A 21,446-nucleotide genomic window follows, 5' to 3' on the forward strand; every position below is an offset into this window, starting at 1 on the left:
TTTCAATTGAGTCCCTACACCATTTTTTTTTCTTTTTATTTGAGTCCTTGCACCAAATTTTTTTTTTAGTTAGGTCCCTATACAATTAAGCTAATTACTACTAAGAGGAACCTTATTGAAAAAAAAAATTTGGTACAAGGACCCAATTAAAAGAAAAAAAAAAGTATAAAAACCTAATTGAAAATTTCGCGAAACTATAGGAACCTACAGAGTATTTAAACTAGGGGTGCACAGACCTGGCCCGGCCCGAAGGCCCGACCCGGTCCCGAACACTTTAGGGACTAATTTGGTGTGATTTCATCGGGTTTAGGATCGGGTACGGGTCTCAAAAATAGACCCAGTCATTATTTCGGGTCGGGTCCGGGCCATAGCTCGGGTCACCCGAAATCGGCCCGGTGGCCCGGTCATCATACACAATTAATATTTTGTGTTATTAGTGATGGATCATGACTATTCTTATGTGGAATTTAAGTATTGTAAACCTTAATATTTTGTGTTATTAGTTATAAGACTATAAGTTAATGTTTTATGTTTAGAATGCATAAGACTTTAGACTAATACATAAAATTGTGTTATTCGTATTGATTTAAATATTTGGTATTATTAGACAATATTAATATTGATTGTGGTTATGCTTTAATATTGATTGTGGTTATGCTTTAATTTTGAAGAATGGTTGCTTCTTGTTATATTTTTCTAAGTGAATTTTACCATGTTAACTAATGGTTGGAGTCTTGGAAATTTGGATATTTTTACATGCTAGCTTACAAGAAGGTATCAATGTAATGTAATGTTAACGGCCCGGTTTTCACCCGGTATAATTGTGGCCCGAAAGTGTATTGGTTTCATCGGGTCTAGGACCGGGTTCGAGTCTAATAAATAGATCCGATGTATATTTCGGGTCGAGTCTGAGTCACATCAAACCCGACTTCACCCGGCCATGTGCACCCCTAATTTAAACCATAAAAAAATTGTGCGTATAGTATTTTATATATATATATATATATATATATATATATATATATATATATATATATATATATATATATATTTAAAGTTAGGTACATATGTAGGGTTATGTTTGATTTTAAAAATAAGATAAGATATTGAATATAGGACATAAATGATAGAGACATAAAAATTAATATTTTTATATTTTATTTGGTGATAAATTAAAATAAATTATAAAATTTTGATTTATTATCATTTTTTAATTCAAAAATTTTGAAAAAAAAATATAATAATAAAATTATAGTTATAAAAAATTAATAAAAATAATAAAAAATAAAAAATAAATTATATTACTTGTTAATATTTTTATATTTTCTAATATAAAATATACTAATTCAATGTGTCTGAACATAATTTATTCATGTTTCTTTTTTATTAGTAGTATTGATATGGGACCCTCGTGATGGACAGGTAGAGATGGTCATAGTTGTGTGAATGTGAGCATTAATTAGAGTCCACCAAACAAACCGGAGAATTAATAAATAAATGTCAACAATTCTCTTTTCTAGCTTCTAACATTCTTTATTTATATGTAGCCATTTTCATGAACTGAAAACCACAATCTGAATAATACAACACTATAATCTATAGCTACACTAGCTAGAAGAAGCATGAAAAATGATTTTGATTTGGAAGAAATTCCAGCAGAGCCTGTGAGTCCAACTGGGCAATACTTGAACAGCACTTCATTGTGTGTTTACATTCTTGGTGTCTTGGAATCTGATGTTCCAATCGATGATACCCACACTCTTTCACTGCTTCAACATGTTTTTCTTCCCATCAACACACGCTTCTCTTCCATCATGGTATATAAATATATATATATATATATATATATATATATATATATATATATATATATTTCTTTTAATTTGTTAACTTTAATTTATAATATATGTTCTTTTCTGTTATTTTTCCTTATTAATATTTAGAATTTAATATCAGAGTGCGCGGTATGTTAATAATACCAACAACAAAAATGTTATATATACGTTAAAATTAGTTATCAAAATTAGTTTTTTTTTTTTTATTAAAGATAAGAGACTCGAATTCGCAACCTCTTAATTGAGTATGGAAAGACTATACCATTTAAACTATAACTCATTGGCTATCAAAATTAATTATTATGTATTTGTATATGAATATATATATTGTCTAATTTATTTTTAATATATATTTTATATTAATATATAACTTATTTTAGTTGTTAATTTTAATATATATCATTGAAAAATAAAAATGCCTGTGTGCTATATCTAAAATTTTTAAGTAAAGGCCAGATATGTCGTGTTTAATTAAATAGAAGTCATCAAAGTTGGAATGTAAATATTATTAATGAGATATGTAAAAGTAGTCAACAAAAAAAGTTAGAAAATTAGATTATTGAAAAAAGGTAGTTTTTTTATTTTCATTAGACTACCATATTTTAATTTTTTAATACATCTTTTCTTATAAGCATTTAATTTATACAGATTATAAAAAAACTTTAAAAAATTATCAAAATTTATTATTTTTTGTCATTAATTTATTATTAATATTTAAAAATATAAGATAAAATATTTTATTAGATTACTAGACTAAAAAAATTAAACTAAAAAAATTAAATTGATAACTAAGTGATAATAAATACAATAAAATTTTAATAACTTCTTAATATTTCTCTCTCATATATATATATATATATATATATATATATGTAAAAAATAAGTTATTTAATTTAATTATTTGTATAAAATAAATATTAAAATGTGTGAAACACAATGATTGATAGAGTGTTAGTAATTTTATACCTACATTGATTTAAATGATTTTTAATTGGGTGTGAAGATGCATGCATAGTCCTCCCATATATGCATGAATATTATGTTATTGTACTATTGAATGCAACATTTAGCCTTTCACTGTGGTCCCTTAAAAATTTCCTATTATGGAATGATGGATCTCTTCTCATTAATAGCCCGGTTCTTAATAGTCTTTCTAACTCTTCAAATAGGTCTCATTACACATTTTTTTTTATCCCATTTCTATGATCAACTCTTTACATATATATAATTAATTTATGATTTTGTTTAAAAAATTATTTTTGGTACACTGTAAAATAATTTTACATATGCATCTAATTAAATAACGACACATTTAATTACCTAAATAGTCATCTAAAAAACAAATATAATTTAATTAATGTATAAAATATTTTACAATATTAATTTATCAAAATTAAATTCTTTTAATTAAAATTTTTTTTTTTTGTATGAATTCTTCTAAAGATTTTTTTTTGTATGAATTCTTCTAAAATTCTTTTAATTCTAATCATGAATGAAATTGTGAAAATGATGAATAGACAAGGGACAAAAATGGAGAGAAAAAATGGATGAAGGTTGAAGTGAAGCTAGAGGATCACATAAAGGTACCAAATTTTCCCAATGAAAAATCATCATCATCATTATTATTATATGATGAAGATGTTGATGAATATATGTCCAAAATAGCAATGGAATATTTACCACAGAATAGGCCACTTTGGGAAATTCACATAATAAAATACCCAACAAGAAATGCAGCTGGCACATTGGTGTTCAAACTTCACCATGCACTTGGTGATGGTTACTCTCTAATGGGTGCTCTTCTTTCATGCTTGCAAAGACTTGATAACCCTAATCTTCCATTCACACTCCCTTCAAGTAATAAAAAATTATTACCCAAATCTTCAACAATTTTCAAAAATAATATTTTCTCCTCTGCATTCCACTCTGTGTCTGATTTTGGATGGAGCATATTAAAAAGTAGCTTGGTTGAAGATGATCACACACCAATTAGGTCTTGTGGTGAAGACAACAAGCTTAGGCAAGTTACCATCTCAAGTGTCACTTTTTCATTTGACCACATCAAAGAAGTCAAATCTCTACTTGGAGTGGTATGTATGTCAAATTAATTAATATATATCCTCAATATACTTTTAATTTATAGTTCATAATATTTTCAAGGGTTAATTACTCTGTTAGTTCTTATAATTTTGCGAAATTTTTAATTAGGTCTCTATACTTTTTTTCCTTTTAATTGGGTTCCTGCACCAATTTTTTTTTTCAATTAGGTCCCTCTTGATAGTAATTGGCTTAATTGTATAGAGACCAAACAAAAAAAAAAAAAAATTGGTGTAGGAACTTAAATAAAAGAAAAAAAATGTAGGGACTCAATTGAAAAAAAATTGGTGCAAAGATCCAATTAAAAAAAATATAGGGATCTAATTAAAAATTTTACAAAACTATAAGGACTAACAGAATAATTAAACATATTTTCAATAATGCTACTACAAGGCTATAATATCTTAGTGTGCATTTTAATTTGTTTGTATTTTTTTTCTTTTATTTTTAATAGTCTCTGTTTTTAAAATTAGTGGAAAAAATAGAACCAATAAAATTATGTTTTTCCTTTCCAAATAATTTTTCTTTCATAAAATTCTAAAAAAAAAAAACAAATTAAACACATTTTTTGTGTGCTTTTTTATAAATTATTATTTTATATTATTTAAAAAAATTATTATCAATATGCTACTATTTTGTTAAGATGAAGTTGTTTAGTGTCTTCACACAACAATATAAAAATTGTAAAAATTTAATTAAAAATAATTTTTTCTATCAATATCAGTCAACTTTATATTTTTATATAATTCACTGATGTATAGGAGTTTCTAATATCCATATATAACATAATTATTTTTTATATAAATTTTTATAAAATCACTTTACAATATAATTTATAGGAGCGAGATTCTAATTATAAAATCACTTTTTTTTAAGACAATTGAAATATGTGCACATTTACATATATTCTCATTGGACTGACAATATAATCAAAAATATTATTTATACATTAAAATTAATCACTAAAATTAACTATTATATATTTGTATATAAATATATGTATTATTTAACTTATTTCTAATGTATTTTATATTTTAACATATATAATATAATTGTTTTTTCTTTAATGAAATTATAGAGCATAAACGACGTGCTAGCTGGCTTAATTTTCTTCGGCATTCGACTGTACATGCAAGACATTGATCTGAAATCAAGAAATTCTCAGTCCACAGCACTTGTTTTGTTCAATACAAGAAACATAAGAGGATACAAATCTGTTAAGGAAATGGTTGAAAAGAGTAACAACAATGGTGCTTCGTGGGGGAACAGATTTGCATTCTTGCATGTTCCAATTCCAGAATTAAGTGATTCCAAATATGCAAACCCACTTGAGTTCATATGGGAGGCTCAGAAAGAGATTACTAGAAAGAAAAGTTCTTGGGCTACTCCTCTTACTGCCATGTTCTTAAATATGGTCAAGAGACTCAGGGGCTCTGAGGTCAGTAACTACAATTCATGTTCTTCTTTATAAAAAATTAGGTGAAAACTCAGGTGCAGTCGACTTCACGTGAAGTTGATACCTAAGAGTCGTTAGATGATTTGACTGATTTGACTAAATTTTCATTTAACGGCTCTCAAATATCAACTTTACGTAAAGCCGACTTCACCTTAGTTTTCATAAAAAAATTATATAACTATTCACCTATTACTGTTTAACTGTTTTAGTTTTCTAAAAAAAATATTTTATGATATCTGAATTATTTTGATAAAAGTATTAGAAAAAAAAATATATGTAAAACTTTTCTCTAAGTTCAAAGAAAAATATTATAATAACTGATTTTAGTATATATTTAATATGACTGTAGTGTAAAATTGTAAATTGGTAATCAAGTAAAAAAAAATTATGGAATCACGTGACTTGTACAAAATTAAACAGAGAATTATGGTACGTATTGTTTGAGAGACTTTATTAAACTGAACTGTTTAAACAGTAGAATTAATAAATTCATACCCATCTCATGAGAAGTATTTCTATATACAAGTTGAATAAGACCACCATTTTTGTAGGACAAAAAAAAAATACAATTAGAGAATTATTAATGATAATAGATTGATATAATACATATAATTTAATCTATTGGCAAAAAAATTGATTATCACAACAAAAATTGTTGCTGACATACCTGCAATTAAAAAGTTGTTGTAAAGTTTTTGATAACAATTCACATGCAATTATTTAAAATTAATATTTAATTTAATAAATTTCGCTAAATAATTATATAATAATTTTTAATTTTGAATTTTACGTAAAAACAACGGCACATAAGCCTTCAGTCTTCACCTACTCTTTGTCACAACATGGCGCAATACTTTTTTGGTTGGATAAATTTGTTTGCCAGTAACAAGATGTTTCCAACATGAAAAGATATTGAAGGGAAAAACATTTATTTCTATTATTGGATTGGGGTTATTATTTCAGGCTGCGGCTAGATACGTGCATAGCACACTGAGGAACTCAAGCACCACTGTTTCAAGCATCATTGGGCCAGTGGAACAAATGGCTTTGGCTAATCATCCAATCAAAGGTTTATATTTTATGGTAGTTGGTCCACCAGAGGTATGTGATAAATGTAGTATTTATTATTTGATTATTAATAGAAAATATCTTTTACCTTTCTTTTTCTCCGCTGGAAAATAAATTAAAAAAGGACGCAATGTTTATATATAAATGTGATGTGACAAGGACAATCACGTTCACTTTATTGTTATTGGCTTTTCCCCTATCATAAGTTCTTCCCAATTAATTATGACCCCCCTCAATTTAGTTGCCACCGAATTGTACATCATAGTTGGTGGTATCCATCAATGTCTGTGTGTAACTATTTTATTTAAGTTTTACGTTTTATGCTTTTTTTTTTTTTGGGGCATGGGGCATGGGGACGGGAGAGGTTGTGGAATTTATTGGTTTACCTACAAAAGTCTAAGCTTTTTAATTTCAATATGGGGGCAAATGCTAGGTTGAACGCAGTTATAAAAAAAAGAGGTGCTTTGTGGTGTCAGAACACCGTAAATCGGATTATACGAGTACTTTATTATTTGTCGGATGGTTCGAGTTATAGTTAAGAATACGGATTTATACAAAAATTTATATATGAGGAGTGCTAGGAGCCAGTAAATTTTGTGAGTTGTAACTATCAATTAGTCATCAATAGTATATTTAATAGTGTGAGATTTCATCTAATAGTAGAGAATCACTTATTTTTCTTTTGCTGACTAAGTACTGGCCAGATTTTAATAAATCTGCTGACCCCTAGACTTTCCCTTATATATATACAAAACGCACCGTCTGATTTGCATGCTGTGAAATTCAAATTTCAACTCCTACCAAATCGGACCCTCCGATTTGTTAAGCAATTTTTGCTAACATAAAACTCGCAGGATCCGAGTTCTAACTCCTGCCACTCACATAAAACTGTTCCACAATTTGGTCTAGCACGCCCTATTTCTATATCCAAGCATATCACATTCATGGGTTCCATAACGAAAAATTGAGCCACAAAGTCTATATTGATAATTAAAAGAGTTTAGTTTCAATATACTAACTTTACACTATCCTTTAATTACATTTATTTTTTTAAATAATTATTCACATAATTAATATTTAAAATAATTATCTTTTTTTATATATAATATTACATAATTAAATGTACATATAAATTTATTTTTATACTAATAATATATATTTGTAACACCCAACTTTTAATACGTCATGATCGTACCAAAAGTAAGGCGTTATTAACCTGTTTTCCTTATTAACTATTTAATATTGAGCCTTTAGTTCGAACTCGCATTTAAATCTTTAATAAAATGCTAGAAAGTTGTTTATAATTCATCAAAAATCATATACCAGATATCACCAAGTAATAATAATTATATATTTACTAATAATAATAAATCTTGTACAAGTAAATTAAAATAAAACTCAGATACAATACCTATCCCTCTGTATAAAATAAGAATCTTAAGCAACAAGTGAGGGAACTCTATGAAGGTAACAACGCATAGATAAAGCCAATAATCGCCCGCAGCTTCAAACTGAGTCTTCGAACCTATCACTGAAAGGGTGGAAGATTTTGGGGTGAGAACAAACCACACGTTCTCAGTAGGGATGGGAATACCATTAAAGTAAAGAAATACTTGCAGATAGAATTAATTCCTTTATAAAGTAGTTTATTCTTAAAATAGCTTTTGAAGAAGTTTGGTGGAAGACTTATTTTAAAAGGTGTTTAAAGAAAATTCCTTTAACTTACAAATCAGAAGGATTAATAGCTTAAAGAAACAAAAGGACCAAAGACGTGCCTAGTGACTTTCTGTCCAACTTACTTCGCACTACTGTCCAAGTGGTACCATACATTAAAATACTCAAGTGACGCCTAGTCTACCTGCCCCAACCTTCACTACCATAAACCATGAACCACCCTCTTCATGCCTCCACCAAAAAGGGTTTCTCAGATAGACACACACACAAAAGACAAACAAAGGAAATCACAGATAGGATTCAAGTACAGCAAGTAAAACAAGTAGCAGATAAACATGGCTAAGCAATTAGGCAAACCAAAACAACTGCACATTCAATCAAAACATACAAATGCATATGATGCATGCCTGTCCTATGGCTGATGAGGCTCATCTGTCGGTTATCCAGCCAACCCGACAAGTCTGAATTGTCCTTAGACTGTCCCCCGACGTGCATCCCCAAGAGTCTATGCATAGCTTTTTCTCAAATCATCAATATTGCTCAATGGGGGTAACATTCCCGGGAATTTATATAGTGCCCGGTCACACTTACGTCGTAGGGTCAACAGAGTATCGAGTCTCAACCTGGTACACGTGGTGGCAAACCACGGTACTTTACCCAAGGAAACTCGTATCTCAGATAATTCAAATAAATAAGCCATATGAATATTTCAATCATAATTCATCAAGATCCACATCATTCTCAACCATGTTTCTTTCATCACAAATCTTGTCATCAATATCATAACCAACGTCATCAATCTCAGTCATCACCCCACAACACTATAACCAGAATCATCACCAGATCTCAAACAACCCAATTGTCACTAAATCCTACCTCAATTTCAAGGACAACCCTCAAACAACACACTAAGTTCGCCTCCAGACCAATACCACACATATTTCATCATATTTCTTAAAATAACTTTCTCCCTCTTAACTGTTATGTTCAATTTCATTAAAAACCTTAAACTCACATTCCTATTCCCAAATCCTTAAATTTATACTCAATTTACTATTTTAAAGTATTTTTCTAGTTAATCAAATCTCATTTCATCATTAGAAAACAAATGAGTTTTAAAACCACAAGTTAACCAAATCATAAAAAAAATCCAAGTCTCTTTAATAATCTTTAAAAACATTCAAAACATACTTCTCTTATTAAAGATACTTAAATCAAAACCATCTTCGAAATCACAGTCAAAACTTCTTCGAAATTCTTAGAAAAATTTCGGCAGCACCTCCCCTAAAAATTGGAGTTTGCCACCCATTACGGGTCCCCTCTTTTCAACTTCGGCTCAATCAAAACCAACATTTCGAATTAACATTTCCAAAACCATTTTGCATAATCAATAAAAATCATTTTCAAATCAAGGTTCAAAATCAACCTGTTCAATCATTTTTTTTTTTTGCCAGAAACTCAAAAAATGATAAATCAATAATCAATTCAGCCACAATTTCAATCACAGCAGAAAGTCATTTTCAGCACAGAAATTAATTCACTTGCATTAATCCACTAAACTCATCAAGTATTCAACCCCAAAATATGTTGACTTTTAAACAAACCCCTACCTCAAAGTGTCGAAATCCAAGGAAAATCAAACGCGACGATCCCCTTCCGTTTTCGTTTCATGGCAGCAGCGGCAATAAATCCACGATGGTAATGGTAGTTACAGCAGAATAGAGCATCCAAATTGAATGGGTATCGAAAGTGAACACAGCCCTGAGAATTTTAAAACAGGGCATATACTAGAATTAAATCAAAACAAGCATGGGAATGACAATAAAATGTGCAAATGGAACGTAATCAAGGAGAAGAGCAAACCAGAATTGAAGTAGCAATATCAAACTTATCAACAGCAGCTCTAACAGTTTCCTGATGGCCTCAACACCACCATAATGGTCCTAACAACAAACAGGAAATCAGAGTAGCAGTACTAAACAGAGACATAGGTTTTCTTAGCTAGAATAGGAGAAAGACAGAGAAACAGGATGGAACCAAGCCAAGGATTAAAGCTTACAATCTCTACAATGGAGGAATTGGGACCGAATCAACCACTTCCATGACAGCTCTGGGAACACAGCAACAATTTTGATCCCAATTGACAGCAGTGGCGGTGGTGGCGTCTTTGACGGCGGTGGCTAGGGTTCCGATCGACGGCAGGACTTGGCGGTGGCTTGGCAGGAGTGGTGCGATGGAGCTGCCACGAAGCCCCCTGCTCTCTCTCCTATATGGGTTTCCTTTCCCTCAGCTCAAGCCGGCGGCGGATTCAACCCCATCGACGACGGCAAGGGCTCCAAGGCGGACCGGCAGCGACGGCGACGGCTCGGGCTGGACGGACAGCAGCAGCGGCAACATGCTTCCCAGCGAGGACGATGGATCCTGTTCGGCGATGGCGATAGTTTGCGATGACAGGGACGTTCCTCCGCGACGGCACTAGCGCGGACTTCACGAACGGCGACGGCAAGGTTGACGGCGGCGAGCTTCTCCTCCCCTGGCGCTGCGCTTCCTTCCTTCTCTTCCGTCGGTGAATGCAGAGTTGTGCGTGTGTTGTATCAATGAGAGGGTAGTGAGGCTGAGTATGTGTGGAGCTGAGGTGAAGGTGTGTGAGGGGGTAGCAGCACTGAATTAGGGATTGTGGGTGAGTAGTGTTATACTGAAAGGGATGAAAGAGGGGTGGCAGTGCAGCTGAAGCAAAGGAGTTTAGGGTTTAATTTAATTTGGGGCAAAGCAAATGTGAAATTAGGGATTTTTAGATAAATTAGAATTTGGTAATTTTAATTAAATTAGAGTATAGAGTATCAATTAAAAATCTCATTTAATCCATTAAAATTACATTGAAAAATATTATTTGATTGTCAACTTACTGATTGGCATTTAATCATGTATTCTAATTTAAAATTAAGAATAATATAATTAATTTTCTTTGTTTATAAAAATTAAAGTATTAAATTCCAAAATCTCAATTATTTAACTAAATCGTATAAAATTCTTATTTTATTATAACTGTTAAGCTGTATAATTTAAATATAGAAAATTATTCAATAATTATAAAATTAAGTAAAATTTCTAATTTAATTATCAAAACTTGATTTAATTACTTTTAATAAAAAATAAAGTCTTTAATAAATAAGTAAATTGAAATTAACTCATAATATTATTTTCCGAAAGTTCTAGGTCTTACAATATTAAAATTAAATTCTATTAAAAATTGATAAATACTAATGCGCTCTAGAGAAAAGTAAAGACTGTAATATTTTTTGAATTATAAAACTTAAATTATAAATTATAAACTCTAAACTCTAAATTTTAGATCGTAAATTATAAATTATAAATTCTAAATCCTAAATTTTAAATTCTAAATCATAAATCTTAGACCCGTAATCATAAATCCTAAATTTTAAATTCTAAATATAAACTGTTGATATAAAATATAATAAATGGAGAATTAAGATTTATTTAATTAATAAAAAATACAACACTCTTTAGTCTTTACGTGATAAAAAATATTTAAAAATGAGCTATAAAAGATCACTTATCAAATTAATTATTATATATTAGTAAATAAATACATATATTGTAATCCATTTTATTTTATATTTTAACATATATTTTATATATATAACCGATTTTTGAATATACCATAATAAGTTTGTTAAATTAGGGTTATTTTGCTAAATTAGCTTATTTTTAGTGTGTTTATGTTTGATTATATTGTTGGACTTGGACTTGCAGAGTCTCACCATAACTATCATGAGCTACATTGGAAAGCTAAGAATTGCATTTGGATTGGAAAAGGGGTTTATGGACAAGGAAAAATTCAAATTGTGTATGGAAAAATCTCTTGAGATGATAATTTCAGCAGCAAGAAATATTTCTACGTAAAATCGGAGAAAGACATGCATGATGAAGCTTCGATCCACAATATTTCTATATTGATATGCAATTTATATAGTTTTTTTCAATTAAAATTGGTTCAAATTTGTTTGTAATTCTTGATTTGTAGTTGAAATGAATATCTATTAGAGAAGAATAAGTAAAATATTACATTATATGCAACAAAGAATGTGGCTCCTCAAGTCAAACCAATTTCTCTTATTGAAAGATCTTCCATGCAGTAATATATGTATATCTTCATCAGAAACCAACCATTAGCTTTTCTACGTTCAATAACATTTGAAGAGAAATATATCTCAAATTTTAAATAATCAATGGTATATTAAAGATACTAGCTAATTAATTTTTAAGTAAAGTATGTTTTTCTATCTTTAAAATTTTAAAATGTTACGAAATATTTTTATTATTTAATTTGGTTCAATTTTATTTTTGTACATAAAGAGAAAAAAAAAGCAGAATAAACTTATAATATAAAAATAGATTTACAAGATAAAAATATTTTAATTATTGTGAATAAAATTGAGCCATATGAAATACTACTAATATTTTTAAAAAATTGTATATCTAAAAACATGATTTATCTTTATAAAAAATTAAGTGGATCTAATTTGTCTCCAAAACTAGTTCAAGAAATAAGAATTGTCTCATATTTATAAGAGGTATTATACTTTTAATTTTAGACAATATGATATTTGATATGGGATGCTGAAACTGAGATTGGGGGACTAAAACTTATTAATATTGTGTTTGTTAATTAGAGACTTAAACTAAGATTTCAGTTTTGAGACAAAATTTAAGTCTTTTCAATACTTTTAAAAAATGAAAACACAAATTGAAGGTTTTGGTAGGTTTAGAGAAGGGGGGTTGAATCTATGCCTTTCTTTTAGTTGCTGTTATTTCCCTTTTTTAAACAAACTTTCAATTTAGGTTCTGTTTGAACTCAGCAGCGGAAATTTATGAGACAATTTATTTTTGTCTCATGAATATCAGAAAATAGAACTCAGCAGAGAAGAGAAAAGCTAACACCAGCATGTATCCTGGTTCGGTTACCTTGTGCTATGCAACCTACATCCAGTCTCCTCCACAACTATGGAAGAATTTCACTATAGTTAATAGTATTACATACACCAATTTCACAGGATTGACCCAATCCTTTCACACTCAAGTTCTAACCTAACTTGACATTGGCTATGCTAATACCTAACTAATCACTCTTAGTGCTAACCTAATTAAGAAAGGGATACCTCACAGGTACAAGATACAAGACATAAACACACCTAAAGAAATCTGAAAATAACTCTAGGCTTTTTTCTCAAGTGTATCACTCAGCCTTTTTTCACTCATGGCTTTTACTTGAACTCTCTCAATATGCCTTTTCTCACAAGAAATTACAGAAAGATAAACATTGAAAAGTACATTACAATCTGTAAAACATGAAGGAAATTGACTTCATCAGCAGCCTCTTTGCTATGTGCAAAACCATATTCGCAAACCTCAGATTTAGTTCTTCAGTATTGGCCGAATGCTTCTTTGAAAGAAAGCATTATCCAAGTAGAAAAACTTCTTAACAGAACACTGTTCTCACACTCTGGTTTTCTCTCCTTGCCTTTTGAATGAGCAGCAAGCTTCTTTTATCTCCTTGCATGTTGCTTGGTTCTGCTTCCAAGGTCAACACATTGAGCCTTGAGCTTCACCAACCCACAGAATCACTTTTTCTCCTTAATCCTCAGAGTAGAAACTTTCCTTCTGACTTCTTTATCTTGACCGAAAGTCATAAAGCAGCAACCATAGAGATCTTCTCATGGTCAACATGATCTGAACCCTTGAAAACTAACTTGGTCCCCAAGTCTTGTTTAACACCGTAGATACACAGCAGGGAAGAACAGAAATCCTCTTTCCCTTGTATCCCATTTCGGATAGAGCAGAGGGTTGGGAAGAAGAGATGTAACCGAGTTGCATGTATGAGGAAAAGATTTACCTATAACCTAAGCTTGATTTGGTTTGGATTTGTTGAGATGATTTCTGCCTTTCAAGCTTAGTTTCTCTTTCTTGCTTCTTTGATGACTATCTTGGTGAAGAAGCTCTCTCTTTCTCTTTCTTACTTTTCTGAAGTTGATTTGACTTGGTCAGAGAGTAGAGGAACGTTGCACTTCAAAAGAGAGAAGACTTTAATCTTACAAGAGAAGCTTTGTGGGATGGATACGGGTTTGGATTGAATTTTCATTAAGCAACCCGATTGGCCCATCAGTTCCTTAGGCTTCTTTCTTTGCTTTTCCTTGGGCTTCTAATTTTTTGCTTTCAATCCAATATCCTTGCTGATTGTTTTTTATTCCATTTGGGCTATTGAATTTTGGCCTGCAACAATAAACAATTAGTAATAAGTAAGTATAATTAATTAACACTAATTATTTATTTTGCCCAAAAATAATGTTTGTCATCACTAATTAATTTAGTTAATTTCTTAACTCAACACAAATGACCAAAATTTTTAGAGATGAAAATTGAAATAATAACATTTTATTCATTAAATATTCTCATTATCTTTTTAATTTTTCAAGTTTATATATCCCTCTACAAATACGAAGGTTCTAACTAGGTTTTATTTGGAATAAGTATTGTTTTGGTCCTTAATGTTGAGGGTCAGAATCAAAACCATCCTAATGTAATTTTTGATTTAAAATCATCCTTAATGTTACATTTCATTTTAAAATCATCCTTTCTAATAATTTTTTTTATAAATAGTTCTTTTAAATAAAAAATATATAAAATTAAAAAAAAAAGATGAAAAAACCCAAAGAGGAGAGGAGACACAAGGGGGAAAGGGGAAAAGGACGCGGGAGGGGGGAAGGGAGGAGGGGGACGGCGGCGCCGGCGAAGCTTGGAGCTGCCGTCGCCGTCGCGAGCCAGGGAGAGAGCCTCGGCTTCTGCACCGCTGCTCTTCACCGCCGCGTTCTCGCCACTGCTTCTCGCCGCCTCACCGCTGTTCCTTGCCGCTTCTGTTTCTTGCTTCGATTTCTGTTTCTGCTTCATCTTCTGCTTTTTCTGTGTCTGCTTGAGTGCTTCTGCTTCGTCTTCTACTTTCTGCTTCTGCATTTTTGTTTCATCTTCTACTTTCTGCTTCTGCTTCTGCATTGTCTGCTTCTGCTTCTACATTTTCTGCTTGGTCTTCTACTTTCTGCTTCTGCTTGAGTGCTTCTGCTTCTACATCTTCTGGGTCTGCTTCTGCTTCTATTTCTAATATGATTTTAATTTGTTGCTTTCTGATTTTATCATTATTATATGTTAATTTGTTGAATCTGAATTTGATTTGTTGAATCTGAATTTGAATAATGGATTTGTTCATCATAATTCCTAATTTCCTAATTTTTATTGTTGATTTTGTTATTGTTTTTATTTCTGAGTTGCTGTTACTTTTTTTTTGTTTTTGGATTTCTTAAATTTTTTATTTTGAGTTGTGTGTTCTTTTTTTTGTTGAATCTGTATTTTTAATTTGTTAATGAAAGAAGAATTTGTTCTTCTGGAAGAAGAAGAACAAGAGAATTTCTTCTCCTAAAGGAAGAAGAACAAGAAGAATGAAATGGTGAAAAAAGGGTATTTTTGTCATTTAAAAAAATTATTAAAAAGAACGATTTTAAAATGAAATGCAACATTAAAAACGATTCTAAATCAAAAATTACATGGGAGACGAAAATAATACTTATCCCAATTTATTTCTCCTCCCTCCAAAGATTGTGCTTCCCTGCTCTGGATATCTCACAGCGTCATTCAAAGGATGGAGCTAGGGGCATTGTCCTTGCCAGAAGGACTACTTGTCGTTGCTGTCATCAGCGCCACTAGAAGGAATATTAGAGGCATGAATCAAGATTGGGAAAAACGTATTTCACAACAAAATAAAGAAAAGTTTTTCGGTTCTTCAAATACAACAAAGCACGCAACATAGATCAATTCGTTTTTCATCATCACCATTATGAAAAAAGAGAGGCAACATTTATTCAACGTAGACACCATGTGTATTTGTATATCTAAATATGTGACAGAGTAACTCATAGAAAGAGATATAAAAAAGAACTGTTGGCCAACGCCCACTAACCTCACGGTGGCGACCTCCACAGTGGTGAGATGAAGAGGCACGGCCTTTGGAATACATAAAAAAGAATACATAAAACATTTTAGTTTAAATTATAATCCAATTAGATTGATTTAATTTTGAAAAATAAAAATAACCGTTTCTTAATTGTTAAAAGAGATTGATGGAGATAGTAGGAAGAGAATTGAAACGGTTATCTCCCACTATCCAGTGAGAGATAATCGTTTAAATTCTCTTCCCACTGTCCCATCAACTTTTTTGAATACTGATTGATTAAACATATCCATTTTAATCTCTTCTACCAATCTTTTTATGTACTAATTACATGTTAAAAGTTTAGATTATTGATAATATTAATATTTTTTAAATTATTTATTTCAGTAATTATTATAATTAATTTATTTATTAAAATAAAAAATCCGGGGTTTATGGACAAGGAAAAATACAAATTATGTATGGAAAAATCTCTTGAGATGATAATTTCAGCCGCAAGAAATATTTCTACTTAAAATCGGAGAAAGACATGCATGATGAAGTTCCGATTCACAATATTTTTCGAGAAAATGATAAATAGGTTCCTGGTTTTTTACCTTGCAGATATTTTTGTTCTTAACTATTAAAAAATACTTTTAAGTCCATCAGCTAAAATTCGACGGATTAGTCCCTCCATCCAAATACATCCGTCAGACTCAATAGAAAAGTCTGACGTGGCTCCGTTCTACTTACCTAGCATTACGGTTGTCAACGTGGCACATTAGTGGAAGGCCATTTTTGAAAAATAGACAAAGAAGTCTCTCACTCTCAATGCTACGTCGTTTTGTGGCAGCAACACCAATGACCTTCTGTATTCACTACGACGGCTTGAGAGTTCATTAGAGTTAATATCTTCTGTAGCTTGAGAAGTTGCAAGCCACTTGAGAAGATGTTGGGCTTCCCTTTCTGCAGCCTAAAGAGTAGAAAACAAGGATATTTTGACAACTTAAGAATTTCAACTCACCATTATATGCTCGCTATAAATACTTGATTTCTTGTAAAAAGAGTCTGGTATAGGATGGCAAAATTTCATCTTTGATAGGTGCAAATGACACATGCCATACAAGTTGTAATCAACCTAACAAAAATAAGGGGAAGGGGATCGCCAGGTGAATGCAGTCAGAAGATAAAGATGTGGTTATGATTAAAGCATTAAAACCATATAAGCAACAAAATCGACTTAATTTAAGAAGATAAAAATTTTGTCATGTTTAGGTAAGCCTACCAAATTATAACAATTCATATGAAAGAACATACCAGAAACTGAAGAATATAGAGAATATGTGATTCATAAGGTTGTAAACATTTGTTAAGAACAGCACCAGCCTAGAAAGGAAAAGTCAACATAAAAGTTAATTCTCCGTATCATCAAACTAATGTATACTAGTTTCAAAAATACTTTGTATTAATAGACAAAATTCTTTGTATCCTAAGATTATACCAAGAGAAGATTAGCAGCACGGGAAACACCGACACCATATTTATGTAAGACTATATATATAAACACTAGAACTAAAATGAAGGACTAAATTTGAGAATTTTAAATTAATCCTAATTCTAACACATATAGTAATACCTGGAAGGCTTTCTCGAGAGAAGCAGTAACCTTATACGTGTATGCATGACCTATGCAATACCATAAAAAATTGCATTCCAAGAATTATGTCACTATTTTCTGGGAGCACAAATATTGGAGATCATTCGATATATCAAAAGCGTCATCCAGATGCTTGAAATTGACTTTGAAACATACACACAAACACACTAAAATGGGACCACTAAATACACAAATTGTTAATTTGCCATTACCTTCTTAGTCTGGTTGAAGTGGTATATCCGAACATAGCACATCCATATAAGGCAAGGCCTACAAACGTATGTACGAATACTCAATCCGAATTTTTCAAAAGTCCCCAAGTCCTTTCAACCTTGTGACAGCAACACCAGTGGCATCCCAACCCTCTGGCTATGACAAACTTTTTATGTTATTGAACATCAACTTTCGAAGTTTATGTATAGAACTATTAAGTCTAATTCTTCAGCATTTCCATATTTCTTCAGATATTCAAAACATAATTTTAACATATTGATATTATAACTTGAGCTACGTTTAGATTACAGATCCATAAATAGCCAAAATAGCATGTTTCAATACACAAGAGAAACCTAGAACAATCCATTCTCTATCATGATTTCTATAATTCATTTCTCAAGCACTAGATACATAAAAAGCAACACAAATAGCACATATAATTACATCAATACACCAAGCTAATGGGTTTTTCTTCTTCTCCAAAGCAATAATCTTCTCCAAAACAGCCATTCTATTATTCAATTCCTCTTCCTATTCTACAACTTCAACCTGTTTCTCACCCAAATGTCTCTTATCAGAGATGCAACCATTGCTTCCAATTCTAGCAAGATGCTCATCGACCAAAACAAAAAATTTGCAATGAGGTTCCTTTCCCTGTCAAAATTCTTAATATCATTTACTGTCTACAACTATTTCAGATCAAACCAAAACAAATTTTTTAACTTACCTTATAGAATGGGCAACCCAAGAAGATTCTGTTAGGGTTGCTAATGGTCCTCGACATATACATTATTGCATAAACTCCACAAAGCACATCGAGGCGACGACGTCGTTTACATCTCCAGCATGCACAACACATGAAACTGAGCTTGAAGCATAATTTTCTTTTCTTACTCCACTTATGCTTCTTCTTGAGGTTGATGATGCTCCCTTCGTAGCCATTGTTGCTGTACGCAGAGCTCCTCTCCTCACCACTAGCCACCAGTCCAAACGAACAAACCAAATCAATTTGAGGATTAGGGTAACATACAAAACGACGTAGCATTGAGAGCGAGGGACTTTTTTGTCCATTTTTTAAAAGTGGCCTTCCACTAATGTGCCATGTTGACAGCCATAATGCCAGGTAAGTAGAACGGGAACTACGTCAGACTTTTTCGTTAGGTTTGATGGAGGCATTTGGACGGAGGGACTAATCCGTCCAACTTTTAAGGAGGTGAGGGACTTAAAAGTATTTTTCAATGGTCAGAAATAAAAAATATCTGTAAAGTAAAAGGTCAGAAACCTATTTATCTTTTTCTCATATTTCTATATTGATATGCAATTTATTTTTTTTTTCAATTAAAATTGGTTCAAATTTGCTTGTAGTTCTTGATTTGTATGTGAAATGAATATCTATTAGAGAAGAATAAGTAAAATATTACATTATACGCAACAAAGAATGTGGCTCCTCAAATAAAACCAATTTCTCTTATTGAAAGATCCTCCATGCAGTAATATATGTATATCTTCATCAGAAATAGGGCTGGCAATTCATACCCTATTCGCGGGTATCCAACTCAGTCCAACTCGTTCGGGTAAGGTAGGGTACGATCCGGGTATGCCTGCGGGTAGGGTAGGGTATGGATTTAGGGTGTACCTTACCCTACCCTACCCACACCTCAAATATAATACATATTTTATAAAAATTAGGTATATAGTGAAAGAAGTGAGAGTTAAATCCACAACCTCTCTTATGTAATGACTTACAATAAGTGAACAACCACTAAACTAGTTAGTTAATTTAGTAATTTAGAGCATTAGTTTGTTAATTTTTTATGTTATTAATATATATAAAATTTGAAATGATTGAATTTTATATTTACTTTGAAAAAATTTGATATTTATACGGGTAGGGTAGGGTAGGATATGGTTTAGAACTTTAGGGTGCGGGTAGGGTTAAGGTTGAGAGATTCTCAACCCGCGGGTAGAATATGGTAGAGTTTTAATAGAATTTTCAACCCGCGGGTAGGGTTAGGGTAGGGTCCAAACCCTATCCTACCCTACACATTGCCAGCCCTAATCAGAAACCATCCATTATCTTTTCTACGTTCAACATTTGAAGAGAAATATATCTCAAATTTTAAATAATCAATGGTATATTAAAGATACTAACTAATTAATTTTTAAGTAAAATATATTTTTTTATCCTTAAAATTTTAAAATATTACAAAATATTTCTGTTATTTAATTTGATTTAATTTTATTTTTGTACGTAAAAGAAAAAAAAAAAGAAAAAAAAACAGAATAAACTTACAATGTAAAAAAATATTTAGAGTGTAAAAATATTTTAATTATTGTGAATAAAATTGAGCCACATTAAATACTACTAATATTTTGAAAATTTTAAAAAAATTGTATAACTAAGAATATGTTTTATCCTTATAAAAAACTAATTAAACGGATTTAATTTGTCTCAAAAATTAGCTGAAAAGATAAGAATTGTCTCATATTTATAAGAGATACCATATTTTTAATTTTAGACAATATGATTACATTTGATAAGGGGTATTGGAATTGAGATTGGAGGCACGGTGGCGCGCTTTGTTCGACGGCAACATCTTCTACGCCGAATTGGGTAGTGCTTTCGGCGACAGAGTTGAATGGAGGTTGGATACACTGTTCATGCATAGTTGCCGCAGAGGGTTAAGGAGAAAGCGGTGGATGAAAACTGAAACAAGGGTTAGGATTTTATTTTAACATTGAAGTATAAATGGAATATTTTAATAATTTCAGTCTTTATATTTATTTTAAAATAAAAAAAAAGAAAATGAAGTTTGGAGTTTTTTAGTTGTTGTAAAATAAATAAAAGATATATATAAAATAAAGATGTATTAATATAAGACTTTATCATTAAAATAATTAGCTCAATAATAATTTGTATATATATATAAAGATAGAAAAGAGTATAAATAGTAAAGAGAGAGAGAATTGCATGAATATATATATAAAGATAGATAGAAGTATTAAGAGTAAAAAGAGAGAGAATTGCATTTGTTTATAGTAAGAGAAAGAAAGAAGACATTTTTATATTGCTCTGTAAGAAAGAAAAGAGAGAGTATTTATTTATTATTGTTGTGTAAAAAGTCTCGTACCATACCCCCTATTTATACATGCATAGGGTCTTAATTTTCAGCATACATTTAATATTCATTCTCTCTTTGAAAATATGAGTTTTACATAGGAATGGACATCCACGTTGCTCGTTCTTATCACAACACTCCCCCTTGGATGCCCATTTAGGATTATTGTCTCATTAAAACCTTACTAAAGGAAAACTCTGTGGGAAAAACCTTAGTGAAGGAAAAAGAGTACAATATCCTTTGTGATGGGGACTGCCTCATTAAAAACCTTGTCAAGAAAAACCCAATGGGAAAAAACTTGACCAAGGAAAAAAGAGTACAGTCTCCC

At 31.0% G+C, this 21,446-nt stretch overlaps 1 protein-coding gene across 1 annotated transcript; it reads left to right on the plus strand.

The window, feature by feature from the left end:
* The first annotated feature begins 1,546 nt into the window (after window positions 1-1,546).
* LOC112785116 (wax ester synthase/diacylglycerol acyltransferase 4) lies at window positions 1,547-12,317 on the plus strand. The gene is made up of 5 exons (XM_025828552.3): window positions 1,547-1,817; window positions 3,353-3,925; window positions 5,011-5,370; window positions 6,352-6,489; window positions 11,905-12,317. The coding sequence occupies exons 1-5, from the start codon at window positions 1,623-1,625 to the stop codon at window positions 12,052-12,054; spliced, it is 1,416 nt and encodes a 471-aa protein (XP_025684337.1). The 5' UTR covers window positions 1,547-1,622; the 3' UTR covers window positions 12,055-12,317.
* Window positions 12,318-21,446: the final 9,129 nt, after the last annotated feature.

This window comes from Arachis hypogaea, chromosome 20, assembly GCF_003086295.3.
Source record: "Arachis hypogaea cultivar Tifrunner chromosome 20, arahy.Tifrunner.gnm2.J5K5, whole genome shotgun sequence".
NCBI classification, from domain to species: domain Eukaryota; kingdom Viridiplantae; phylum Streptophyta; class Magnoliopsida; order Fabales; family Fabaceae; genus Arachis; species Arachis hypogaea.

Bases quoted from the DNA above. Each gene is read 5' to 3' on its own strand.
- LOC112785116 (XM_025828552.3), top strand. From the start codon at position 1,623: ATGAAAAATGATTTTGATTTGGAAGAAATTCCAGCAGAGCCTGTGAGT. The intron at 3,926-5,010 runs GTATGTATGTCA...ATGAAATTATAG, and splicing joins TCAAATCTCTACTTGGAGTG to AGCATAAACGACGTGCTAGC. The intron at 5,371-6,351 runs GTCAGTAACTAC...TTATTATTTCAG, and splicing joins AGAGACTCAGGGGCTCTGAG to GCTGCGGCTAGATACGTGCA.